The sequence below is a fragment of the Struthio camelus genome, chromosome 21 (assembly GCF_040807025.1).
Source record: "Struthio camelus isolate bStrCam1 chromosome 21, bStrCam1.hap1, whole genome shotgun sequence".
Taxonomy (NCBI): domain Eukaryota; kingdom Metazoa; phylum Chordata; class Aves; order Struthioniformes; family Struthionidae; genus Struthio; species Struthio camelus.
In genome coordinates, this window is record NC_090962.1 from 3,934,699 (window position 1) to 3,961,903 (window position 27,205).

The 27,205-nt window shown below is 46.6% G+C and overlaps 1 protein-coding gene across 8 annotated transcripts in view; it reads left to right on the forward strand.

Annotated features, from left to right (window-relative positions):
* The window catches only part of ACAP3 (ArfGAP with coiled-coil, ankyrin repeat and PH domains 3), a 113,466-nt gene that overhangs the window by 51,013 nt on the left and 35,248 nt on the right, over window positions 1–27,205 (forward strand). For all 8 annotated transcript variants that reach the window (XM_068916370.1, XM_068916363.1, XM_068916366.1 and 5 more), the window contains exons 3-9: window positions 1,449–1,568; window positions 2,089–2,142; window positions 16,117–16,175; window positions 19,685–19,868; window positions 24,116–24,160; window positions 24,614–24,709; window positions 25,076–25,150. In XM_068916370.1, coding sequence (XP_068772471.1) covers window positions 1,470–1,568; window positions 2,089–2,142; window positions 16,117–16,175; window positions 19,685–19,868; window positions 24,116–24,160; window positions 24,614–24,709; window positions 25,076–25,150 — 612 coding nt within the window. In that variant the 5' untranslated portion in view covers window positions 1,449–1,469. The remainder of the gene's footprint in view (window positions 1–1,448; window positions 1,569–2,088; window positions 2,143–16,116; window positions 16,176–19,684; window positions 19,869–24,115; window positions 24,161–24,613; window positions 24,710–25,075; window positions 25,151–27,205) is intronic.

Genomic DNA, 27,205 nt, shown 5'->3' on the forward strand with positions numbered 1-27,205 from the left:
TAGTTGAGGGAGAGACATCCCCAGCCTGTAGGTGAGGCTGGTTGACAGGGTTAGATTTCTAAAGCCATTTTTCATTAGTGAGATTAATATCTCTAAAAAGCTCCTGGTTTTTGAGAATGGAAAAATTCGGTTCCAAGTGCTGTTTCTTGTCAGCTTCTAAAATTTTTCAGTTAGTTAAAAAGCTTGGAACAGTGATGACTTTCAAAAATATATATATATATATATATTGTTCAGTGGCCATCCCTTATGGCTATAGATCTCTTGGCCTGCGGTTTATGGACTTAAAATCTTGAGTTGTATAACTTAGCCCCTTTACAAGGAACTTTGGCTGAAGGGAGATAGGCAAGTGGCCAGGAATTCTGACTACTATGTAAGTTAAAGATCCGGTCTTTATAGCTAGTTCCAGGCATGCTGAGGCAGTTTGCTGTGGCTAGAAAGTCTGGGAATGTTCCCTGCAGTTGTTAAATTATCAAAAGCTTCTAAAGGCTCTGCAAAGGTGTATGCCCATGCTGCAGCAGGCTACTTCCAAAGTGAGGAAGCTGGCCTCATTTTGCTGCAAGTTCCAAGTAACTTCATTAGCGTTATAGCAAGGGTGATGATTATAATCAGAGTATGTGTAGTTGCCTTAAAGTTGCTGACACGTTCCTCAGAACAAAACTTTTTCCAAGTTCTGAGGAAAGACTATACCCTGTCACAGGCAATCTAGAGATATGTCTCACAGTGCCCCAGCAGAGTTTTCTTGGGCTGAAAACTGTGGCAAGTGATTCATAGTTAGTTACAGTCTTGATGGTTTAACCAGCATGCCAGGGAACTCAGACATTCACTGACTGCACACAGCAGACGTGGCTTAAGTAGTCCTGGTCAGTTGTTTTAGAAGAATGTGATATAAAAGTAACAGGCTGCTGAGTGCTGGCTCCCCTTCATTCCAGCAGAAATACAAGGCTGGTCTCCACAAGTAACCTGAACAGCCAGCTGAGCTCAGAGATTGCTGTTGGCAGTCCCAAATACTAACATATTCCCAGCAGGCAGCTTCTTCTGGACAGCTCATCGCTACTGTCCAGCACCAAGGAGTCCAGCCTCTCCCCAGTCAAACTGTGTGATCCGATTTCTGTTACTGTAGTCCTGAGGCCTAAGGATGGAATGGATGATAAAAACCCACTGGAGAAGATTCGCTACTCTGATTCATTTGTTCTCAGGAGGTAGCCTGGGACTGTTTTCTTAAGTGACAAAAGAAATGCTACATCATGACTTACTCTGGGAGTGAGGTTTGTGTCCCTGTTTCTGCCATCTGCTGTAAGGATTGTTAGCGTGGCCACCCCAGGAACGCACCTGGCATTCTACTCTAAAGGTCTTGGAGTCTGGTGTTGGTGCAGATTAAATCCACTGTGGTTGCAAATCAGTTTGATGTGGTCAGCTGCCTCTCTGCTCACATCTCTCTCCTTGTGCAGCTGGTGAAGCTATGCAGTGGGATGATTGAAGCAGGCAAAGCCTACATCACCACCAACAAGCACTTTGTCAGCGGAGTCCGTGATCTGTCGCAGCAATGCAAGAAGGATGAAATGATTTCTGTAAGTCATCCTGTGAGGTGAAGTATGGGACACACTGAGGGACAGGGGAATGATAACCATCCTGATGCTGTGTACTGACAGTATGTCCTAGTACTTTGTACTATTTAAGGAGCCATTTAATGTGAGATTTTACTTTGGGGAGAATATAGAGAGACCATCTGATAATGCCGTGCTGAAAGATCAGAGTGAGACTCCTCATTTGGAGGGAGAACTGGGCTTTTAAGAAGCCACAGTGCTGTCAAGGATGTTGGAATCTAGGTCAGTGAGCACTAGTTATTTAGGAAACATGGGTAACCAACCTGCAGAAGAAACAACTGGGCACATTGATTTCAGGACTAAACTGGAAAGGACAGGGACCGTATGGCTTCCGTGCGAGATATTTGTTGAAATGCCTGCTTGCCAAATGACAGAGTGGCTCTTCAGCCTTTTAATAAGAGTCTCTCTGTCATGCCCTTGAACCCCTGGAGATAAAGGACAGCTGCTCCTATTCACTGCCAGTTCTCTTTGACTTTTTTTGCAGGAGTGCCTCGACAAATTTGGAGACAGTCTGCAGGAAATGATTAACTATCACATGGTAAGATGCCGCTTCCTCTTGTCTCCTTGTGTGCTGATGGCCACCTCTCCCTCCAGGCACTGAATAATGGTCTGTTGTGTTTGGCTTGCTTGACACTGCACAAAGGTGAGGTCTGTGAAGGGACTCACTTATAGATCCCAGTCTCTGTGTACTGGGTAGCCAAGAGAGCAGCAAAGGGTTGGAAGAAATTGTTGCCTATTACAAAGGTTTTTCTGTCTTTAATGTATTGAATGGCATGAGTTATGAGTCTGTTACAGCTCATTGGTACTCACAATGATCAGTGATAATGTATCATGTACACTAGCAAATGGTGTTTCCCCTGGTTTGCAGAGGAGGGTGCCACTTAGTGAAAGAGTACATGTCATTTTTGCATCGGTGTCTTTTGGCTTGTTTCAGGTCAGAGGTGTGCAACCACTATGTAGAGGAGTGAGATTAGAGACCCCTTTCCCAAAGGAACAGGAGAGCTCACAAAGTTCTGCATTGCAGATGACTTGTTTTTCTTTTTGGGTTGCACAGGATGCTGTAATGGGAATACTCAGGGTCCTGAGTAGCTCTCATACATGGGACTTTGGATGTGAACTGCTTGCGTGTATAGCCTTCTTGTCACAGGTGTGGAATACACTCTGAAGTTTGGCATTCAGATTTGTGTCATTAGGGCACAACAAAGACTGTGAGTGAATCAAAATAAAAGGACTGCTTTGTTGGAGTTGAGCCTAGGAACAGGTTCAGGTAGGTTGTTTGCGGGTTTGAGTTTAAGGACATCGCAGACTATTAATGCTATAATAAGATAAAAGGAAAGAAATGCCCAGACAAGGGCTGTTCTCCTGACCTGACTGTATTTCACTAACAGAGCCCAAGGAGTGAGAACCTGCCCTTTTTCCATCCCATACATCTAGGCATGGCATCTGTAAATCTTGTAGGAGAGGAAGGGGCTTCATGTTGGTGGCTCCATGCCAGACCCACAATTTCTAGGTATGTAACTCAGTAGAAGATACGAATACTTTGAAGTGAAGGCGGCTTCAGAGTGTTAGTGCTGGAGTGACCCGCTTTTATACCACGATGCCCCTGTCACAGTACGTTAGGCATGAAGCTTACTTTTGAGACTCAAGTTAACTGTGTGCAGTTGGAGAAGAAGCATCAAGTCCATTTAATTATTTCATGAAACAAGTAGGAAGAGCTGCCTTCTAGTGGAAAATGACAGGGAAAAGAGGTACTACATACCCAGCTCTCCTAGGACTGTTAGTATTTGGAAACAAACAGCAGTACAGGATTGATGGTGGAGGGGGGAGACCGAGCAATCAGCGTGATCATCAGAGAAGAGATGTGTTTAAGTCAAAGCAGAAGAAAGCCAAGTCCTGATTCATTGAAGCTGCTAAGCCTCCATCTGAAAATATAAGGCCTTTCTGCTAAGGAGCATGTGAACCCCCCAGAAGTTACCCCTCCATTCCCAGGGATCATATCACACCCGCACTGGTGGGGCTGGGCTAAGGGATGCGTGCAGCCCAGCTAGAAGGAAGCTGTCCCAGCCAGAAAGCTCTGGATGCAGAATGCTGTCTCTGAGCTCCATCGCACCAGCCCTGCAGCTTCCTCTGGATCCCTGGTTTCTGCCAAAAGTGGCACTTCTGGGATTGTTCTTGTCTTAGCCACCTAATACACAGAAGAACCTTTCCCAGAGCTGCCAAAACTAGTATGACCCTTCCCATGCAACCCACCCTGTTCAGCAGGGGTGAGCTCCCCACTATGTGTGACTCAGAGACTGTGAAAGATAGTATTTCACTACTACCAGCTGCATGCACATGGCGAAACATGCTTAAACCCTCCCTCTCCGGGGCCTTTGGAGAGCACCTTCTTCCCCTGGCTGCACAGCAGTGTGAGTGCCCTTCCGGGAAATGGCTTTGGAGTGACTGCAGCATCTTGAGCCCTCTCTGACAACTGTGCAACTAGCTGAGTTATTTTTGGTGGCCTGCTGCTGTCTTCCTTGTGTGTGTGTTTGTGTGTGTGTGTTTGTGTGCATGCATATCTTGGCTCATCCGTGTCTGAGAATCTCAGCTATGAAGCAATTGTCAGCGCTTACTCCAGGCATGCAGCCAGGACCGTATGTACAACTGGAACAACTTAAAAAGAAGGGAAAATGTACTAAAAAATGAGTTGGAAAAACTTGTTCTTTAATTTTATTGCTAGAGCACTGGGCCAGAAGACATTCCTGCTTCTATTTCAGCCCTGCGAAATCCAAATATAAAACCCAGTCCTGATTGCAGAGCATGAATACACCAAGCTCCAGAGCATTTCCACTTTTCTTTTGATGCACAGGGATGAAAAACACATGAAAGCAGCATTGGAGACACAGATGACAAAAGAGAAAGTTGAGTTCAGAAGAGCTGGGCTCAGTGTCCTCTGCCTTTATTGTGCTCTTAGCCACATGTATTTGGGTTAATGCCTTACTCCTGGCAAAGCATACATAGGAATTAGAAACCTCAATACCTTTATGGATGTGGACCATTGTACCTTTATGCCCCAGTTTCTATATCTACAGAAAGCATTTCAAATGCTTTCCTCCCTTTAAGGGGCTATGGTGAGGGCGCACAGACTAATGACTAGCAGAAGCTCTGCTAATGCATGCCAGATAAATGCCAGGATTGTCAGAAAGATAAATCAACGTCTTGGGTAATGGTATTTTTGCTTAGGTAGTAGAATGGGGTGAAGATAAGGAAGGGTAGACAGACTGAGAACAAAGATGACAAGTTTAGTACTGAGATTAAAAGTGCTGGGAGTCAAATTCTGCTCAGCCTCACTGACTTCTACGTGATTACGCCAATGTAACTGGAAATAGCATTGAGCCCATCTGCTGATGGAATTCAAGAAAGACCCCCTGGGAGAGAGCAACTTTGTTCCATAGGAGAGTCTCTGTAGAGGATTTCAACCACAGCCTGCAGACTGCTTAGCAAACAGTGCAGGGAGCAATTCTGCGTTGACCCTTACCAGTTCAGCTCTCCTGTGCTTCTGTGCTTTGGCCTGGTGAGAGAAGGCAACACTCAAACTGTGAAGTTGTTTGACCCTTGCAGAACCAAGGGCAGCAGTGCATAAAGCACTCAGGCCCTCTGTGTTAGTTCTCAGTTAGGAGGCTGCTCTCCCTCTGGAGTCACTGTAGTCTAAGCCCCTAAACAAGGCTGTAGTTTCATGATCTCTTCTAGCTGGCGCAGGCTAGGCCTGCCACTGAGAAAGGCAGTCCTGCCACCCTTCCTGCCTTCTCTCTGCCACTTTCAAGTTTTTCCAGCACCCATCCCTAGTACTGGCACATGGGGTCACGCAGCTGCAGGGGCACCGGTCTGTGTCCAGACTAGCCATTTTTTAAGCCAGGTTAGTTCACAGCTGTTTCACAAAGCAGCCACACACGCACAGGAAGCTGACTGGAGTGCTAGCTTGTACTGGCTCACAGGGTTCATGAAACTATGGCCTAGCGCTCCTTCTCTGAACTTTGCTCTGGAGGTGACTGTCTCTCTGCATTGACTATGTAAGAGAGCTTTGGGTGTTATATACCTAATGCAATTGTGAATGTCCCAGCTTGCGTTGTCTTGAAAGAGGAGGGGACTAGGAATTGCTGGAGGCTGGTCATGTTGACTGCCTGGTGTGGCTTGTTTGGGCAGCTATTTTGCTGGGGATGGCAAAGAAGGTAAAGCAAATCAGACAAACTGATGTAAGCAATGATGTTTAAGTCAGAGATCAAGGAACTAATGACTCCAGCTGGTTGTGTTTGGTTTGATTAGTGAGGTGGAGAATGGCACTGTCCTAGGACACCCAAAGGAAGTGTAACATGCCAGCTGTGGAAATGGGAGGCTGATTTTGCTGAGTATCCTAGGGAAAATAATCTTAGACAACTGACTTGCCAGTATAGCCTGTTCCAAAACCTATACTTAGTGACTTGAAACAGAACTTGGATGTGTTGCTTCCTCCTGGTGTTACAATGCTGACCTCTTGAGGCATCGCTACAGCTAGAGTTGTCAGTAGCAGGTTCAGCAGAAAACCCAGAGGTCCTGCTGGCTGCCATGTCACCTCGGGGACAGATTGAAGGTAGGATGCCGTGCATGAATTTCTCTTGGTAGCTGTACTATGTCTGGCTGAATAGTGCATTTCACTTTAGGGGCCTGTTATTTCCCTCTCCTAATGATCATGGCAGTGCGTAGGACCGCTGAGTTCCTGTACTCCTCTCTTGTAATGACAGTGGTCTGATTTTCAGTTGTGCTAATGCTGTGTTAGATCTCTAAGGAATAAGGGTCTCCAACCTCAGACATCCCACTCCCAAAACTTCAGTACCTGCTAGGAAAATACCATGGTCAAATATTTCCCACCCTCTGGTGAGCAATGATTGTGATTCCTCCGCATGTTATGAGACCAAAATGCCCCACCTTTCCCTTATGAGTCTGGGAGTCCTGCAGTTGTCACGTGCAGTAAGAAGTGAGAAGAATCAGCTATTTCTCCTGTACTAAGTACGGTGTTTAGGGTATGTGGCTCTTTAGCAAGCTCAGGGAGAGCAGAGGTGCAGAGTCTCAGAGGTATTTAGTTCTCCAAGTACCACGAGACTCAAACTGAGGCACCTGGAGACCTTTGCGATCAAAATCTGTACTTGCTACCTCTGAGAGAAAGTTAAATTTTGTTCCTGAGAAATTCCTTATTCCTGAGATTCTGAGTGAGGGGTCTTCCCCTCACAGTGTAAACACTTTAGAGCTGTATCTTGAAATCTTTGCTCATGCTAATATCCCAGGGCACTTCCCTCCAAGACTGTCTGCCCCATTGTTAGTACCGCTCTATTTCATCACTCCTCTCCCTATGATGAGCCTTTGCCTCAACATAAAATGAGCTGACATTTTGCCTCCCCTGCCCATTCTCTGGCAAGTACAGTCTTTGCAGCACAGGATGCAGCTGAGCTGCCTGAAGGATACTGTGTCACGTCACCTCATCAAGCTTCCCTGCCCTGGTTAGGGGTACATGGTGCCCGACAGGGAGCAAACTCCCAGCTACCTCTGTTGAAACTTTTGAGCAGTGGGTGGCAGACTGGGATGCCAGAGCCCTGCAGCAACCTTCCTACACAGCTTGCCAGAGAGGAACCATTTTGTTTCACCTGAACCTGAGTGGCATGAACTGGAATTTAGCTCAAGGGTCTGAAGTCTCCCCCATGACCCCTTTTCCTCTCACATACCACACTGGAATGCATTAATTTTGACTGTGGCTTGCAAGTTGTTCTGTGCTGGAAATGCTGCTTGCTCATCTGGAAACAGATGCTGTGCTGTCAACATCAAACCCTGCTTGCTTGTTTGCTTGCTTGCTTCCTTCCTCCCCCACATACAAAACACCCTCCCTAAAATCAAAACAGGTTCAAAACTATTAGCAATCTGCCAGACCATTATATGTGGGGAAACAACCTTTCCCCCTTTTTACAGAATCTGATGAGTATAATTAACTATGTGAGTGTAGCTAAAAGAGCATAAAGTCACTGTCAGTTCTGGACTAATAGCTCATAGTTACGGGCAACTGGGCTTATAGTAATGAGGCTATGCAATGGCATTTGGAATTACATCAGTGCAGAAGCTCACATGTATTTTTGCAGCCCATTGCAAAAGACTGCAGAAAAACCCTAGACTTGAAGTGGATTTTGTTCCCCCAAAACTTCTAATTGGGTCGAAGTTCACTGCACTGCTTTCCAGAACAGATCTTTCTAGTGGGACCGCTTGCCTAATCAGCTCTTGTGGATGCATGGTCATCCTCCCCGTAGTATTGCATGCAACTGGCTATGCTCCATGCCAGCTTTTTGGTGCCGTCTAGCTACCCAGATCAAGAGATGTACAACGTATGGGTAGTTCAAAGCTGTCCTTATCCACTTCCAAACTGCTAAGGAAGGGGAGGCAAAAGGTTATGCAAGGGCAAGAGGCAGTGAATGTGGGGATGCAACAATCCATCTCTCCTATCCATCTCTCTATCTTTGGCAGAGCAGGAGGTAGTTTCCCCTTCAGCCTATTGCCCTACGCGTGCCCTGAAGGGAAATATCAGGATCTGCAGCACAAATTTGTCACGTGCACATCCAGGCAACCTTATCTGAAGGGCTTTCCGTGGAGATTTTAAATGGTTTGTGAAACGGGATGGTGTGAGGTCATCAATAAACAATGGGATGGCATGAGGTTATTAATAAACAATGCTTACATGGAGGAGGCTGTGTGCTGGTGGTCTGGAGAGGTGGAAGACATCCTATTCACGTGCTTGGAATGAAAGCACCTGGGGTCAGGAAGGAACAGGTCTCTTTGGGTGTTGTTTTGCCTTCCTTCTGCAGGCACATTTCCTTCCTGAGGGTTATCTGAATGTTTGCACTGAAAAATGTCCAAGCTCTTGGGACTTGGGACTCTGGTGATGCCATTGGTTTCTTCTCTCTTTCTTTACCCGGGAGTTTTTGCGGAGTCTTTTCTACTCAAGGCAGTCTTCTGTGGCCTGTGGAGAAGGGAGATATTCTCTGGATTTCCCTGGAAACTAGCTGGACTTGCTTGACTCAGGGAATTTCTAGTGGCAGCCCAAACCCAGGGGAAGGGCTTGAGTCATCACAGCCTATTAGATAGATTTACTGAGGGAATCAGTGCCAGGATTGCATGGAGACATGGAAGTATTCTCCTCAAAGAGAAGCTCCCAGTGAAATTTTCATTCACAAGAACAGTCTCATTCCATGAACCCTCTTGGGAAATTTCAAGACATTGCAAAAGTATCTTAAAGCATTTGTGTTAGTATTCTGCATTCCAAAGCAGTATTAATATCAAACGGATGAGATATGGGAGTGATTGTACTTACATGGCCCATTGCTGTATAAGAATCATCTGGAAGTGGTTATGTAAACAGTTTAAGACATGGAATCTGAGGTGAGGTGGGGGATATGTCTTGCTACTGGGGCTGGCTAAAAAAAGGTGGGGGAGAATACTTAGGGGGAAAAAATTCAACTTTTTTCCTTAAGAAAAGTCATTAAAAATCAAAATACAGAAAATCCCCAAGCAACTCCCTGCTTTAAAGACCTCCTTTCATTCACCTGCCTGCAGAGTTCTGCAGTCTGCCTACCTGCTTGCTTTCTGACATCCTTATCTACAGTTTTCTTGGCTCATTCCTGTGCAGTCCCCTCTCTCTGTCTGATCACAAAGATAAGAAAAGCAAAAGGGTGCAAGTAAAAGTGCTGTTGTGATGAGATTACTCTGGCTAAGCCCCTTAAGTGTATCTATATCTTCAGCAGCACCAGGTATTTTCCATCTCAGAAGGCTTAGCATTAACGTTGCCCTCATCAGTACTGCTCCAGACGGTGCTACACTGAGGTACATCAAACCCTGAGGTTCGCTGTCTGCACTGTAGCTGCATCATGGGACTCCTCCAGCAGGAGCAATAGCAGCTTGCAGAGGAGAATTAGCTACGTTGAGTGAGCCAGGAAGCGTTTCCTGCTGACAAGAAGAAAAGCCACCCAAACTGCGATGAGTCAGTAAGGCAGATGGCAGATGTCATGGGTGGAGGTTAGTGGTGCAGTTCAGGGGGAAGGAAGAAAAAAGTGGAACATGAGAATGCCCCAAGCTGCCTATTCTCTACAGGGCTGGGTGGACCACATATATTTTCTGACAGTACTTGGGAAGGGGCCAGGTGCATGAACCTACCCCAGCAACGGATATCATTTGTGGATGCAGAACTGCCATCTGACAAGGAGAGATGCTTTTTGTCATCCTATGGCTTCACAGTGTTTGCCGTCATGACCTAGTGCAATGACAGTACACTAGTCCAAAAGACTTTAATGTCCTGCCACCCCTTGAAATTGAGTACCAGTCTAGCAGTTAACACAGGAGCTCAGTGCTAGATTCTGAGGTTCAGAAAATCTGGGTTTTTGTAAGTTTCTAGAATATTTTAGGACGTCTGCTTTCCACTGAGAATCTAAGAAGGGAGAAGCAGCTTCAATAATATGGGAGGGGCAGGAACAGATGTCGTTTGAACTGAAGCACAAGCCAGGGCTCTTGAGCTTTTCATGAGAAAAGCTTGGTTTAGAAGTTAGACTCGAACTGTGTTGAAATCGTACAGGTTTAATGTAAGGAGTGTTGGTTTGTTTTCCAGGGCACAGATTCTCAGGTGAGCTGTTTTGCCAAGGCATCCTGGATGGAATGCTACTCATGGGTGGCCTTTTACTGATGTGCCATTACTCAAGCAATTTAGGACCAAATTGTATAGCCAGACAGGAATAACAGGCATTTAAACATCCCCTGCCAGACAGAGGGTGCTCAAATTCTGCCTCGCGCTTCTGCCAGTCAGGTTGCTACATTCAGCTGCTAGAAGCTGCACTGGCAGGGAAGTAAACTGTAGGAATAAGAAATCAGGAAAAAATGTAGTGTACACTGTCATTATTTTGCCACCAGAACAGCTGCAGTGATATTTCCATGCTCTCTCCAAAGCTCTGTCAGCCACACCCTGACTCAGCTGGGACAGAGAGAGAGGTGGAAAGGCTCTTTGCAGCCCTTCAGTAGGATAGGTTGTTGAAGAGAAGAGCAAGAGGTGGAGAGGCCAGGACAGACTGTCTCTCCTTTGCACATGTACATGTTGCAGTGCCCTCAGTTTGGTAGACTGCTGACTGGCCAAGATTCCTGAAACCAGAAAAAATGATCAGGCTCTGACTCCCAGGCCACCAGACAGCCAACCCTCATTAATATGAAACATAAAACCAGTCCTCAGACTCTTTCTGGGCATATTGGTCTCAATGAGAATGAGGCCTTTGAACTGGCCGTAAGGGGGATAAGCGCACAGATGTTATTCATGCTAGCTTATAACCGTTTTTGTTAGGATGATGAATTGGCAGTGCTGGGGAAGAGAGGGCTACATTTGTCCTTATGTGAGGCAGCTGCAAAGGAAGCTCCACACCCTTCATCTAATCATCTGGGGCCAAATTTTGCAGGAGAGTAGCTGATTCTCTCAATGATCTTGATCTCATTTGGGGATATTGCTGTCAGGGCCCTGAGTGCACCAATAGGCCTTAACAGCCCTGACCAGCCTCACCTGGGACCTCCACCCACCCTCTACCCTTGGGCCCAAGAGCCCATTTAAGCTCAGCCTTGGGCTTTTAGCCTCTCTGGAGCTATGTTGTAGGAGTGCTAGTCTCTGAATCAGCTACAGCTATGCCTGTGCCTGGCCAGGGACCCTGTTGATCCAGACCCTGACCTGTGGACTGATTTTTTTTCAGTATGACTCCAGATCTGCCGTGGCACAATGGACCTACCCGGCAATAACTGGACCTGACCCTGAACTGTAGACTGAGTTCCTGGCTTGCCCTTAAACCTGCCTCATTGCTGTGAACTTGCCTGATGATCTGGACTCTTGGTTGAACCTTGATAAAACTCTGGGCCTGCCCTGCTCACCTTGTGTGGGACATGGCCTTGGCTTCTGAGGCTTCTGCCCTGTCCTTCTGGCTGTGTTAATTCCTCTCAACTCCTGGCTGGCTGGCCCTTGCTGCTCCCTGATTACCAGGCTTGTTGTTCATCTCTAGTCAGTCACTGTCCCTGTGTGCCCTGTGTGTCCCTGTGTCCCTGTGATGTCCTGCTTCAGAACTATGTGTGTGTAAGTGATGAGTGAAGCAGTCCACAGGTATGCAGTTTCGTTTTGTGTTAGTGCCTACTTTGCCTTGGAGCCTGGTGGGAGCCTCCTTGTCTTACAAGTTCAGCAGGGAGTAAGGTGGGAATGTTGTAGCACTAGCTTCTCTTTGGATGTGTCTGATGTCCTGTGTCTTCAGTTAGGCTTGCAGTACCAGGAACAGAATCCTGGTCCACTGAGCTCTCTCTGATTTCTTGGGGACAAGGAATTCCTTAGCTCCCTGTCAAATCCAGTTTTGAATTGTGTTCAGTTGCCTCAGGAGCTTACACTGAGGAAGTGAAACGTAGGATCGAGCTCTTTGCTGCTGTTGAGTGAGAGCTGTGTTCACCTCCTCTGTCATGCTGACCCTCCTCAAGTACGGATGTGAGTCATAGGCTGGACTTGGCTTGGTGGAAGCTAAGAGAGAGGGTGGGGTGATATTTGGTCTGGAAAATCTTAACCCAAATGATTTGTTCCAAGCATGTCTGGGAAAGGAGACTAAGCCAGGGAACAATTTTATATTTGAAACTCTAGTTCTTAAAACTCCACTTATTTTGCTTTGAAAGTTGAATGGAGGACCCACTCACAAATGCTTCCCTGGTGATCTTGCCTGACAAAACTGATCAAAAAAGCAATAAGAGAAGTGCTGGTATTGCAGCATGCTTCTCAGCAGAGAAGTTGCTGGCAGGAAAGGCATGTTCATTTTCTGTTATCCCTTCACAAATGGCTTGACGATCCTTACCCCAGGCCTCCATTGAATGAATCAGTGTAGACTGGAAAGAAGGATGCCATCATAGTGGTGTGGGGCTCGGCGCATGGATAACAGGGGCAGGGTAGAAGAGCGGAGCATTGACAGAACAGGGTGTGTATATGTAAGTAGCCTTTCTTTATGTGTGCAGATCAAGTTTTCAGATAAAGTTACAATAAAAACATGAGGCAATGAGATGCCCCTGTATCATGGGCACAGGAATACTGTTTGTAATAACTATAAGAGTTCACTTCCCTCTTAGAAAATGGATTCAGTAATGAGCAGTCTTACAAGCTCTTGTTTTTTAGATCTGGTCTGAAACCATGCTGTGGCAGGAAAAAAACATTGCATATAGGGCTGGAAGAGCCCTGATGGGAGAGTGAGCCTAGCCTCTCTGTTACAAGCAGGGAGCTTGTATAAATGCTTTGTTTGCACTGTTGGAGGCATCTACCCTTTACTTAGCCAGATACCAGTGTGCAGAGCTGCTTTGGCTACCACAGAAGGTAAAAGGCAATATTTTCCTGCCAGGGTGATCTGCCTGGCCTGGGACCTTACTCAGTTTGTCCTGTCCAGAGAGTTGATAGAATACTGCTTGTTTCTTTTAGTGCACTACCCTAGGACACTGTCTGGGAGCAGATTTTTCCAGACGTGGATGGTAAGGTGGATGTAGGCGCCCCACACGAGCACTGCTTATTGTGATACCCACTCACCAACACGCAATAGGGGACAGCTTTCATGGCTGTGCAGCCCTTTCAGTCCTGCTGCTTCCATTCGCATAGTAGCTACGTGTAGCCCTGATTTGTGCTTTTTGTCAAGCTGAGAAATCCCTTAGCCCTCCCTTAGCTCTGTGGTTTGACTTTAGGTACCCTGGAGTCTGTTATTCCACTGGAACGTCCATGGGTACTTGTTTGTAGTCCTGAGTACAACACAATGACGTGTCCCTTCCTTTCCCTGATCTTAAGTGAATGTGTTACTTTGGTGGAAAACAATGATGGAAACTCTCCAGATGTAGGTGCAGGTGGAAATCGAATGGTGGTTTTGCTATTTGTCTATCCCTGCCCAGTATCTTGGGCAGGGGGGAAGCATTGTCAATGCCCAGACATCACTAGGGGAGCTGTTCCATGGGAGTACTTGCAGTTGCAGGGCGAACTGAAAATGCAAATGGATGCCTAGAGCAGCAAGTAATTTAAATTGGTGAAGTTACAAAGCTGGGGAGTCTGAGGGTCGTCATCTTTTCCCCTTTCCTTGGCATCTGTTCATATTTAGAGGCCATTTGTGGTTTGTATTCAGCTAGTTCTGACATTCTTCTTTCTTTGTCTTTGGCTGCAGCAGTACACATAATGAGTGTGTCTGAGACCCTGCAACCAATGCTGCTGTTGAAACCCTCTACCCATGGTGCTTAGTGCTTTCTGTTTGGATGAGTACACCTGTGTAGCATCAAGAGCATAACTCACTTCTCTCCAGATGGGAGACGTCAGCTAGGGAGGGCATCCCTGTCTATATGAGTCTGTTTCCCAGTGGATACTGTGGGGCATGAGAAGGTTAAAGCTTCTGCCTTTGTATCATACCAGAGTTTCCTGTGCAATATGCTCTAGATGACCCTGCTTGAGCAGGGGAGTTGGACTAGATGACCTCCAGAGGTCCCTTCCAACACTGGCCATTCTCTGATTCTGTGAGTTCATGCGACATGTTAGATTTCTGCAGTGCCTGCCAAGATCTTGGTGCGGTGGAGCGTGTGCTGTTCAAGCTGGGGATGCACATCATGCTCCAGTAGGTAGACAAGGGGAAAAAAAAAATGCTTCCCGAAGGGAACCATGTTTCAGTCAGCTTTTCGAGCCATGAAATGAAGATGGAACTATTTTCCCAATGTTTCTAAGGGATGGAAGGCATTGGGTCTGGTGCTGAGAACATGGTGGTGCTTCTTTGAAATCCCAGGCTTCTCTTATCCTCACAGCAAGTTGCTGCTTTAGGAAATGCCAGCTCTGTTGCACTGTGAGTGGTCTGATGTAAGGTGACTGCTCCTTCCTTTTGGAAAAAAGCCAGGAGACACAGAGGTGCTCACCACTTCTGGGTCTTACTTGAGCTATGTGATGAAGTAAGGAAGGTGGTTGGTGAGGATGTCAAGGGATGCGGCCTGAAAGCCTCCCACTGGAAATCCAAACTTGCTACAAAGAGGAAGGAAGAAGAGCAAACTGGAAAAAGCTGTTTGTACAAAGCCCTCTCGTGGGGTAAAACAATCCCCTTGCTGAGCCAAGGTGCCTTCCAGAGTCCTGTGCTAACCTTGCACTCCCTGGCTGCAAACAGCCCTTTGCACCCACTCTGTGGGCTCAGGCATCCTCCCCTGAAAGGGCATTGATAATTTGAGGAGAGAAAGCAAGGCCAAACAGTGGACTGGAAAACACTAGTCCTGGTGACTGCATGCCCAGGAAGAAAGATACAATTATCAGTTGCGTTTCCAGGACCTCTTTGGGTTAAATCAGTAGCTCAGGACACAGGGTTAAATTGGAGCAAATGAACTAGAGCTACTTATGCCAAACAGCTGTGGTGGTGTCAGACCTCAGTACTGAGATGTTTCAGGGCAGTGTTAAGTTTTGGGCCAATGCTTGTGCTTCTGGTGGTGGAATGAAATTGGGTCTGTGCCTATTCTTTGCGGGCCCTGCTTGCTTGCTGCAGCCTGGCTGAAGACCCCTCTGTATACCACTGGCATGATCTGCCCTCTGAACTGCAGCCCATGTGGCCTGGGAGCCTCTCTCCATCTGGCCCCAATTAGCTGTAGGGCTTTGTCATCCCAAGGCATGTCTGAAATGTGGAGTTATTCATAATCATGCTCATCAGAGAGGGAAATGAGCACTGTTGTTGTTATTTGGCAGAGGAGACAGCTCTTAAAGGAAGACAGAGAGAACTAAGATAGGCAAAGGTTATACAGAAATGTGCTTGGGACTTTTTTTTGTGAGGGACAGATGGGAGAATAAAGTTGAAATGATTGGTAGGAACTTGCTTGTTATACCATATACTTAGTTTAAAAAAAAAAAAATTGTTTTGACGCTGCAAGTTGAACCTCTCCAATATTCATCAGTGTGCCTTGTGCGATGAGGGTTGTTTCCAGAGACTCTCCACCTGTCCAGTGTAAGGGGTTGGGGTTTACAGAAATATTTTGAGATGGTGGGACTGGCTGTGATGTACCTTCAGAGACTGTTCCAGTCTCCTTCCCCAAGTGGCTTAGTTTTGCAGTTATAGTGCCGCCCTCTGGCAAAATGAGAGGCTCGATACTCAGAGGCTCGAATGGAATTCGAAACGGGCTGTGAAGGCAACTGCTCCAACAAGCACTCACTTTATGAAAGTAGGTCGGCAGCAAAGGCCTCTGGGGAATTTCAGTGCCCGGGCATAGGCTGTGGGAGCTGCAGTGCGGGAATTCTGCACTGGTAAGGTAGTGCTGCAGAGATGCAAAAGTTTAATCTGTTGTGATAGCATCAAGCAATGGGCAATGACATGCCCTGAAGTAATGCTGAGTCCCTTGTACTTAAGGTCTTAGAGAGCAATCATGGATTTTTCTGACTCCCAAATGTTTCTATATTGCAAACATATTTCATGTTCTCTGTTTTTTCTTTTAGATCCTGTTTGACCAGGCTCAGAGGTCAGTCCGACAGCAACTGCACAATTTTGTGAAAGAGTGAGTACTTGCCTTTTCCACCTGGTTTTCATCTCCTTGAACCTCCGTTGGCCCTGTCTGCACTAGAAACAGAACTGCAGCCTCTACATAACTACTGAAGGCTCTGCTTGGGGCAAAAGAGACACTGAAGTGCAGAGGCAAGGGTCTAGTTTGTATGGTGGCTGTTGCTGTCATCTTGCTGCTCTATCATTTGGTTGCTCTGTCAACCAGATGTCTTCATCCTGTTCCCAGGTCATGTTTAAAACAGGACAAGAGGCAATCTTTCAGATCTGAGCATCATCCCAAAGTCTGATAAGGTTCATCTGCAGAGCCTATCTGTGCCTCCTCTCACTGAATCTAGAAATCAGACACATCCCAGGGTTCAGATCTGTGCAGAGCAGGGCCAACTCTACAGTGTCTGTAAAGCCTTTTGAGCTGAGCCTGGTATAGATACTGCTGATGCCTTATGTTAGATGCAGAATTTGCTTAGTGATTTAAACCAGTGTATGCTTGCAGAAGGGAGGAACTTTCCTGCCAAATGACTTTGGGGTCAAGCAAAATCATTGCATTCTTACCTTCCTGCACAGCACGCTTAGTCACTCAAAATCACAGCAGCCCTCTTCTTTTAGAGTAACCTGATCATCTGTCTGGAAAATGAGCCTTGCAGACAGGTAAGAGTGGAGGAAGCAGCTAGTCATCACTGTGCTGCAATGCTTTGAAATATCTGGGGAGTACTCATGCCTTCAGCTGGAAACTTGCCTGCTAGTTCTGGGTTCTTTGCCAATGGAAAGCAGGTCTACAATGCCCCAGTGTGGGCAGTGCAGAGAGCTGCAAAAGGATGTTAACATGGTAGGCCTGAGGTGGAGAAGAACCAGGCTCAGGAAGTCAATTGGATGAGGACAGTCTGTACCTTTGATCAAATCTAGCTCAGCTTGATCTGTCCCTTCAGTGAAAATGGGAGAACAGCTTCTTTGTTGCCTTTGTAGGCTGTTCCTGTCATCTCTGCATTAACGCGCTTCCTCTGAGTGCCTCTCTTCCCCAGGGCAAGTAGCTAGTGCAGCATGAGATCCCAAATCAGCTGAATATAGGTCAGAAGCAACAGAGGCCTTCAGCTAAGCAGGAGCTGGTTGCCAGGGTAACTGGTAATTGACTGTGAATCTCTCCGCAGCTGTGTGTGGCTGGGGGGGGAGGAGTCCCTAGCTGACCTCCTCTCTACCCCATTCCTCATCCTCCCCCCCCCTTCCTGCCTAGCACTTGCCCTACACCCACTTTCTCTCTCATCGTTTCTCTGATGTGCTCAGATTTAATCTGCTTAAGTTCTGGCAGTTGGAGGGGAGAATTTCACCTTCATTTTGGGCCTGTCATCCTTGCAGCATCTTTGATTTATTCTTTTTTTGCGATTGTACTGCTCAGCTCCTGCATTTTCACACCATGGTGCTTTGATCTTTGCGTTGCTCTTATGCTTGTTTGGGAGACCGTTTCTGCCCTTGGCACCATTTTGAATAATCTACCTAGGGCCATATCTGCAAATTCCTGACTGAGAGCGGGAACAAAAGAACATCAGCAACTATGCCTTTCGTGGTGTTTCATACCTGTCTGACAGGGCTATGTTCAACCTCTAACCAGTCCTCCCCTTTCCCTAGTCCTGAAGGTCTCTGCCTGCTGTGCTTATTGTGGTTCACAGTGAGCGGGGGTGAGCTTGCCCTGCTCATGCTGTCAATAACCAAATGCTCTGTCTGCCTTAGCACAGCACCAGGCCACTGACCTTTCTGAGTAGGAGGGTTTTATTTGCCAAGTGTTGGGGTTACAGCCGTGCTGCTGCAGCCTGGCTTAGAGCTAGCTTTGAATTCCCAGCAGTACCACATGCCACCAGGCTGCTGCTCCTTTGCACTGGAGATATGTAGGAATGAGGAAGCTGTTCCCTACAAAGCTGAACTGAAAGCTATGTGAAATCCTCACACTGCTGAGCTGCAAGTGACCTGAGAAATGCAAAAAGAAGTGACCTCCTTATCTTCCTGTGAATGGTGCTGGATGGCTCATGTCACCCAGCAGCCCTGTGCGTTGATGGCAATGTAAAGAAGCAGCATCTACCGGGACTGTAATCTGGTCAAATCTATTTTCATTTAACCTTACAGTACCTGCCCATGGGAAAGTCTCTGGCCCAGAGGCTGGTCCATACATAAGTGTATGCAACTTCAGGCTGTTCGCCACAGGGCAGAGTTAGCTTTTACAGTCTGACTGTTGTCATGCTCTACTAAAGAGCTTCATCTGCCCTAGGGCAAAGCGTAAGTGGATGCTACTTATTTGCTAACAGTTTCTAACTACTTTGTGAAGTATAACAATTTATAATTGAGGTAAATCAATAGAGCTCCCCTGGCTGGATAATAAGTGTTTACTTCTGGATTGCGGCAGATCAGAATGGGGCAGCTAAAAGCACTGACTAATCCTCTCCAGCCATTCTGCCCCTTTCCTTTGTACTGAACTCCCAAGCAGAGATGTCTGAAGAGGTAGGGCAGAGCAACCTTTCCTAAACTACTTCAATTCAAGTCAGGCATATTAAAATAAATTGAAGCTAGCCCTGGATGACTTAAAGATGGCCTGTAAACAGCACCAGTGCCAGAGCTGCTCCATGTTCCTTTCAGTTAGCACCACTTCAGAAGGAACAGAACAGACACATAGAGGTGATATGTGCATCAGCTTACTACCATGGTCCATGACATGTGAGTAAACACAAACCATCTCAGTTTCCTTACTTTAACCCCCCACCCCCCCTTTTTTTTTCCTGGTGTATGTTGCACGCTTTTGAGGAGATGGGACTGGCCCTTGCTGTATGCCTTTATAGCCTCCTCCCTACAAAGCAGAGCCCTGATCCCATGGGAAGTCTCTAGGCATAAAGCTTAGAAAGCTCATATTGTGGGTCAGATAATTTCCAATGCAGACATTAATAAATGCACTCACTATAGGAGTGGTAAAAGAAAAGTTAAAGTCTGGGTTTTACAGTTGGACAGGAAAAGAACTGCTAGAGATGCACATGGATGGCCCAGCTGCCCTTGCTGAATGCCATGTCCTAAATTTGAAAAGCATTTAGTTTCACTCTCTTCACAGGGTGAAATGTAAGTATGTTTTTATGGGCAGGTTCAGAAATGTTCCATTTATTGTTCTGAGGGCAGTCATGGACTGCCACTGGGGTTGGATGCGATCTTGCCTGGCTTTTTGGATACCATCCTTGGAGAATTTCCTTAGGGCTTTGGAGGCAGTATATATGCCTGCAGTGCAGTGAGTGCAGTGTCTTCCCTTGCCAGCTGCTCATATCTTTATAGACTAATTGTCTAGAGTTAGTCTGGAGTCAGTCCAGCCAGACACAGTGGAGCTAGGTAGGGTCAGAGTTAGAATATCAGTGACATCTGGAGCAGGTTCTCTGACGGATCCTAGTGCACCTGGCACTACCTTTCCCTCCTTTAATCTTATCAGTGATGTTCTGGCTGCTCTATAACGATGGTTCCCACCAGCTCTACTTCTTTGGGTTCCAGTGATGTGCGGAAGTTCAAGGAAACCAAGAAGCAGTTTGACAAGGTGCGAGAGGACATGGAGATTTCCCTGGTGAAGAATGCCCAGGCACCTCGGCACAAGCCCCATGAAGTAGAGGAGGCAACAGGCACCCTGACCATCACCAGAAAGTGTTTCCGGCATTTGGCCCTAGACTATGTGTTACAGGTTGGTGTCTGAGCCCCCAGCTCTAGCTTCACCTCCCAGTACTGAACAAGAGAGCAAAGGCAAAGTGCTAAATAATCCACAATAGAGAATGAAGCTGAGGGGTGAGTGGGTGCAAGCAGGCTTTTGCAGCTGGGTTCAAAAGGGCAGTGGATTGTTAATTCATTGGGCATTTTGCCCTCTGCCCCCTGACATGTGAGATCCTGAAACCACCAAGGTTTACTGAAGTTCCAGGCGCCAGTGTAAATGCACCAGTATGAACCCACAGATGGCTTGGCAAAGCTCTGATCTGCAGCAGGTCCTAGGATGCTCTGAGCTGCCTTTGGCTTAATTCAGCCTGTCTATAGAAAAGAATAGACTGTGCGGGGATGAGAGGGGTCTCACAGGTGGGGCTATGAAGCTGGTCATGTTTGCCTGGAATAGTCACAGGATCATGGTATAAGTGGTTATAAAAGAGGGGAGGTTCTTCCAAAAACCCTGGGCTGTTTTGATCTTTATATCTTCCCAGAGGGGCTTGCAAAACAGGGTCCTGAAATCCCTCAAAGGGAGGGACTGATCATAGCACTGTCAAGTGCTCTCTGCCTCTGTGCCCTCTGAATCACTGTCTGCTCCTACATGTAGAATGTGTCCTTAAGGGCAGACTTTTGGATCTGTGCACAGAGACACTTGTAAACATCTGTTTTTGCATATGTGTGTTCATGCCTGAAACTCCATATGGAGATGTGTGTATGCATGTGCACTGATGTATATGGGCATACATATGTGAGCATGATGCATAGCTGTGTATGTGCATGTGTTGAAATTACAGTTGAATATAAAAAGTTTTCACAGTGAGAGTGGTGTACACTGGAACAAAGACTCAAAGAGGTTGTGAAATCTGTCTTTGGAGATTTTTTTCAAACTCACCTGGACAACTGAGCAATTTCATATGACTTTGAAGTTAGCCCTGTTTGAGCAGGCAGTTGGACTAGGTAACTTCTGAAGGTTATATTATGCTGTGAATCTGTGTGGAAATGTGCACTTTACATATGTTTATGCCTTTGCATGACACTGTATATTATGACTCTGTATGTCTGTGACATATGTTCCCCTTCCTAGAAATGCTACAGCATAGCTGAGAAGGGAAATCTCTCAATCACTTTTCTGTAATAGAAATGAAATGCATTGCCTTTGACTGAATTGCTCTTCTTAATGGGAGATTCCCTGTAGAAACACTCATATACTGCTCCCAGAGTGACTTTTTTCCTAGTCAGACATTTCTTTGAATCATTATAGGCTTTGGCACCTGACTTCAGGTCTCTCCTTCCAGCTAGCAGGTGTATTAGGTGGACAAATTCAGTGCCAAAGTTGATCCATGTTGTCTCCACTAGCTGTCAATCCCTGCAGCACCAAATTGAGACCATCTGCCAACGCATTCTGTGTGATCATGAGATGGTTTCTGATATCACATCCTCTGGCTTGCTGCAGGTCAGTTGTGGATGGGAAAGACAATGCTGTCCCTTTAAAGTATAAATCATGGGGGATTGCACATTTTTTGCTTCTAGCATTTAGAATTGAATAAAACTGTATTTGCTGTCAAGTTCACAGTATGGGAAGCTTCTGTGTCCAATTCGTTTTCTCCCCCTGAGAAAAAGGAAGAGTTCCTTAAATGCACTGATTCAAAGTTGGGGGGGGGGGGGGTCATCTGTGTTAGCCCACTGCAAGGCATCAATCTAAATCAATCAATTTTGAAAAGCACAGTCATGTTCAGACGTGAACTTGTCCAGGAATTGCTTGGTATCTAATCAAGGATATAAGGAGGAAGGTTATAATTTTATTCTTTAACATTTGAAAAGAGGCCTTTTTTCCTGACCCTGAGTGCCCAGATAACTGAAGGGCATTTCTTTGTAATGAATTAAAACTATCTTAATTGCAGCAAACTAAGATTTCTCACCACAAATCCCATCCCAGATATCTGGGGAAAAGGGAAGACTTGGCTCAGGGCAAAAAGTAAGTCCTGGAATTAGCTATGGAGGAATCTGCTGTGGAGGTCATTGTTCTAGCACAGAAGTCCCAGTAGTCCTCAAACAGATGCAAGATGCAGAAAATCTTCTTGCCAGCATCCTTCATTTTCCACCCAACCTCCAGAGAGACAGCCCCCATTTCACTGACCTGTTGCTTCTTTCCCACCTTGCAGAACTTATCTTCATCTTCAGCTTTGTCCACAGGCCTGAAATAGGCATGGTGGAACTTTGCTTTTAGGGATATTAGCATACCTTGAAGAGAGCCAAAGGGATGAGGACCCAGAAAGCCACAGCTCAGGGCATGACTTTTCACTGTAATTTAGGATATTTCCATTATTATACTGGCTAGTTTATGGCTATAAATGGCTGGAAGTTACTGCTGTGGAGTGAAAGTGTCCATTGGTATAAAGCAAGGTGACTAGATCCAGTCCTTTCTTTACATAGTGTAATGGGTGTGCAAAGGCAGGAGCGAAGAGGCTGAGGGTCTCTGAGCTGAGCTCCTTAGTGTCTTCCCCTGTGTTACTGGAGCTGATGACCAGGTTTATCAGGTACAGAATTAAGAGGCTGATTCTGAGATGCTTGTGGATACTGTACCATGCAGAGCTCTGACAGGAGCCAACAGGCTGTGCTTTGGTAACTCTTACCCAGTTTTAGGTTCAGTTACTGTGAGCAAATTGATACTGTATTTATAAATGACTTATTAACACACTGGAACCTATTTTTTCTGTCATGCTAACATAACGTTCATGATGCTGACAGCTGAAGCCCCATATAAACCTTCTGCTACATTTGACAGTCTCTTTAGTGCTAATTGCAGCACTTGTAAGACTTCTCAGTATGGTTCATGGGACCCATGGGAAAGCTACTATGCAGCTGTGCTATTCTTTTTTTAATTTTGAAGAGGTACTCTCTGGGTCAGTTCTCAGCCTCTTACATTTAGCTACGTATTATTTTAAAATCTCAAGGATATTTTCTAACTTCCAGATCCTTGGCCCAGGATCAAAGAAATGTACTAGGTCTTGCAGAGTTTGCCCTTGTCCCCAGTCAAGGAGCTTTGCAATAGTTTTATCTTCTTTTCTAAGAGATTTTGGTGGCTCGAGTCTCACTAGTAGAGTGATGAACATTGAAAACCAATACTACCTTTATGGTTTTTCCAGCATACCTTGTAATCCTGGGTTATTCCTGTCCTGTTGTCCTTTTGGAGTAAAGGTTGCTGCTCACTCCGAAATGTGCTGTAACTGTGCAATTGCACTGAGTAGGGACTAGGAGTGAAAGGCTGGTAGGCTCACTTCGCCAGTGCTGTAGGACAACACTGAGGAGAAAAAGATGCAGGGCATAGTACCCAGTTGCATCATGCCCAGTGTTTTTTGGTAGGAATTCTAGATGGGACTTTCCCGATCGAATATCGAGGCAGTGAACTGTGAGGCTGTCAAAGGTAACTTTTACAAGCAGTCTGCTAAGCACCTGCTGGAGAACCCTAGGAATGGTAGAGCTCTCCTACCCTCACAGTGAATGCTGCAGACTGGTTCTCTCCCAGAAGCAGGGTTCATTCCCAAAGCAATGCCCTAATGCTGTCACAAGATGGTATTGCAGTGCTTCCCCAGCCAGGGAAACAGGACTGGGTGGAGGGAAAAGCTTGAATGTGCTTGAAGGCCCCTTCTATCCCAGGAGCCCAGATGCATCAAAAGTTGCACAGGGTATCCTGTCTGACTGCTGCCTCTGTATGGAAGAGATGTGAAGGTCTGTGGGGCAGCAAGCCAGGCACTTCTCCCTGAGCAAAAAGGGTGTGCAGAGGGTATGCACACTGAGAACACAAGCCTGGCACAGGTATTGCAATTTCCTGGCTGGCTGCACTATAATTACTGAAAAAGCCCATGACACTGCGCTCTGGCACCTCTCGGCCTGCTAAGAGAAACCGAAGCAGTGACCTGATGGATTAAACATCTCCTTTGTGTGATACCAGAATGTACTCTGGGGCTACTTCTCCTTATCAGCCTATTTACAGGCATACATCTAGCAGCAACCTTAACCATAGGAATCTAGGTCAGAAAATGCATCTGTGCTGTTTCCTTCTTTTTTTCACATGGAAATTGCGATAGCTGTCTTTCTAGAAACTAGCTTTCTGGAACTGTGTCTCTGAATAGTCTGTGGTTTGCTGATAGGGGTATTGCAACAAGTTGTTCGTATGTAGATCTCTGTGCTGGGCTGCTTGCTGATGCTGAGAGTCTTGTCTTGATCCTTTCACAGATCAATGTTCTACAGGCCAAGAAGAAGTTTGAAATACTGGATGCGGTAAGGGCTCTGTTTCCTGTGGCTAGCCTCAGTGACTTATTAAAGGCAGCCCTCTCTATTTCAGGTTGCATGGGTCCACATGCTGATTCCTCAGTCTCCCTGGAGAGACTGTTGGGGACTGCTCTGGGGGCTACTTTCTAACAAAAGTGGAGCATGAAGGACCAGTTAGACACTCCACAGGCCAGAACCAGAGGGGACTTTCAGGGCTGAAGAACGCTGATGCTCTTAGTGCTTTGTACTCATAACAGGATTACCTGGCAGCATAGAAGGATTTGTGGGAGGAAGAAAGGATAGAGAAGAGGGAGAGGCAGTGAATGGATAGGTTGTTCTGGGGAGGGATAGGGTAGAGCTGCACCTTGAGGTGACATGTTTATGAGGAATAAGGGATAAGTGCCTTTCACACTTACCTTGCTCCAGAGCCTGTTCTGACCTTGCTTTTATTTCCCTCCCCAGATGCTGTCCTTCATGCATGCCCAGTATACCTTTTTCCAGCAGGGCTACAGTCTTCTCCATGAATTGGATCCCTACATGAAGAAATTGGCTACAGAGGTGAGGGGATGGGGGAGACGGTTAATTCCATCTGCCTGTTCTTTCTTCTGCACTCCTTCACCCTGAAAGGGCCTCCTCATTCCTATTCAGCTACCATGCTTGGTAATGTGGGAGTGATCAGACCATTACACTAAGCCCTGCGCTTGTCAGGTGAGCCATGCAGCACTATGGGGTGGCAGCCAGGAGCTATGGTTACTCTCAGCGTTTACCCAAACGCAGCTTCACCATGGCCTTTTTCCCCTCTGGTGGGGACTTATGCTGTTAGGAGTGGCTGGTGTAATCCCAGAACAGGGAAGCAGAGATGGACAATGGCTCATAAACCTCCTTCCTGGCTTTTCTGCCTGGTGTTCTTCTCCCTTTCCCTAGCTGGACCAGCTGGTGATTGACTCTGCAGTGGAGAAGAGGGAGATGGAGCACAAGCACGCACTGATACAGCAGAGGGTGAGTTCTGGGACTGCAGCGTGTGTAAGCAGCGCTTCTCTCCATCAGTATGGGAGTGGCAACTCTACCATCTGAGGAGCCTTGCTGGGGCAGTCCCTCACAGCCTGAGGCAATAGCAGTAGAAGTTACTGAGACAGATATAACCCTCTGGAGGCTGAGAGATGGTGGCTTGGTTAAATGCTGTACAGATCATAGCCACGTGCAGTGCTGTCCTGGAGTCTAGCTGGCAGGCTGGTTTGATCAAATGCAGGGCATTCAGCTACTAACATATGCTATACTGACACAGGGAGGACCCCATGGATCAGGGTGTCTGGGTTGTTTTCCCGGTTGTTTGCCAATGACCTCCTCTCTCTGGCAAGCTTTCCCTGTGCGCTGTCTCCCTCTTCACTCCTGAGGATGTGGGGAGATCTACATGGTTCACATCTGTGAAAGGTTCTGAGATAAAGCAGTGGATGTAGTTTTTTGTAACATCCTGCGAAAACAACTTGACTGCATAGCAGAGCTGCTTTTGGTTTGGAGAGGGGCTAGGGCAATTGTGATCACTGCAATTCCCTCCCACCCTTTCTCCTCTTCTCTCCTCTACTATCTCACATCCTTCCCCAGCTGAGCAAGCTGGCTTATGTCTGGCAAGCCCCATGACCTCCAGCTGCTGCAGTACTTCCATGTCCCTTCTGACACTTCTCTCTGCTCACACATCTGTCCAGTCAGGCTTCTTGCCTCTCACTGCCTTCCTCCATGGTAAAGCAGCAACATGGCGGCTGAGTGCCCAGCCTAGTCAAATGGCCAGAGCCCCTGTTAAATCACCTAGCAGACAAATTAATGGATGTACTCCTTTGGTCCCCAGAGGCAGGGCTTGCTGCAGGGCCTTTTCTTCATTCACAGGTAGCTCCCACTGCACTGAGTTGTTAATGGGTCATGAGGAGAAGGCAGGGCTCAGTATTGCCACTGAGGGAGAAGCATGCTGCAATTAACTTTTGTGCAAGTCTCCTCCAAACTGCAGTCTGGACGATCCTTGCTTAAGGTGATGTGACATGGTTACAGTCCTGAGCAGCTGGGAAAGGTCCACGGGGTCCCAAACGGTAGAGCTGCAATGCCTGAACAAGCTATTTTCAGCTGAGCTATGGTAACTCACTGTGTGTGTGCATGCTATAAGCCTGCTGCAACTGATAATAGCCACTATGGCCAGGCAAGATAAATAGATTGATTTACTCTCAGACAAGTCTGAGCCTTCAGTAGGGAGGCAGCTCTGGTTAACATGACCTCTACTTTTCTGGACCCTTCGTTAGGGGATCATTCCGTGTCTGAGCTCTGTAGAAACATCAACTGAATTTTTTCTTTTCTTTTCTTTTTTTTTTTTTTCATGGACTGCTCACCTGCCCTTGCAGACTCTCCTGCAGGTGAGTACGCACGTGTATTTCCTTCATTTCTCAGAACTAGTGCTTTGATGCTTTGGATCTTAAAGTCCTGTCTTCAAAAGCAAACAAAGAAACTTTACCACAAGACTAGTGCTGTAACCTGTTGACCCAAGCTTCCCCTGCCATCCTCTGCTTTTGCATTTTCCAGAACATCCCCATGCACTAGGGCACAATAAGAGGAGCCTTCTGAGAGCCAAAATAAATAGACATTCACAACCCAAGCCATGAGCAGGACTCACTGAGGAGCCCATGTTTGGCAGGCATTTGCGTGAACTGACGTTTCTCCACAGGAAGAAGCTGAGTGGCGCTTTCTAATGCTCCCTCTCAAAAAATGTCATATCTCATGAAATGGAAACATAACATAATTTGAAAGCTCATGACAGACATTTGCTGTGAAATGGCCTGTGCATGTGCTCCCTTTGGCCAAGTGTCCTGAGGGCTGGAAAATCCATTTGTGAACCATCAGTCCCCTGGGGAACTCGACTGGAATGACGACTTCATTTGAGGAAACATCGGGGCTCTCTCTGTTGCAGTGTGTTGCAGTTAAACCTCTTTGCATTACAAGGCTTTGCTGACTGGACAAATGAAGCAGAGGTTGGACTCCAAGAGGGAGAACCAACAACTTCTCCTGTGGCTACCT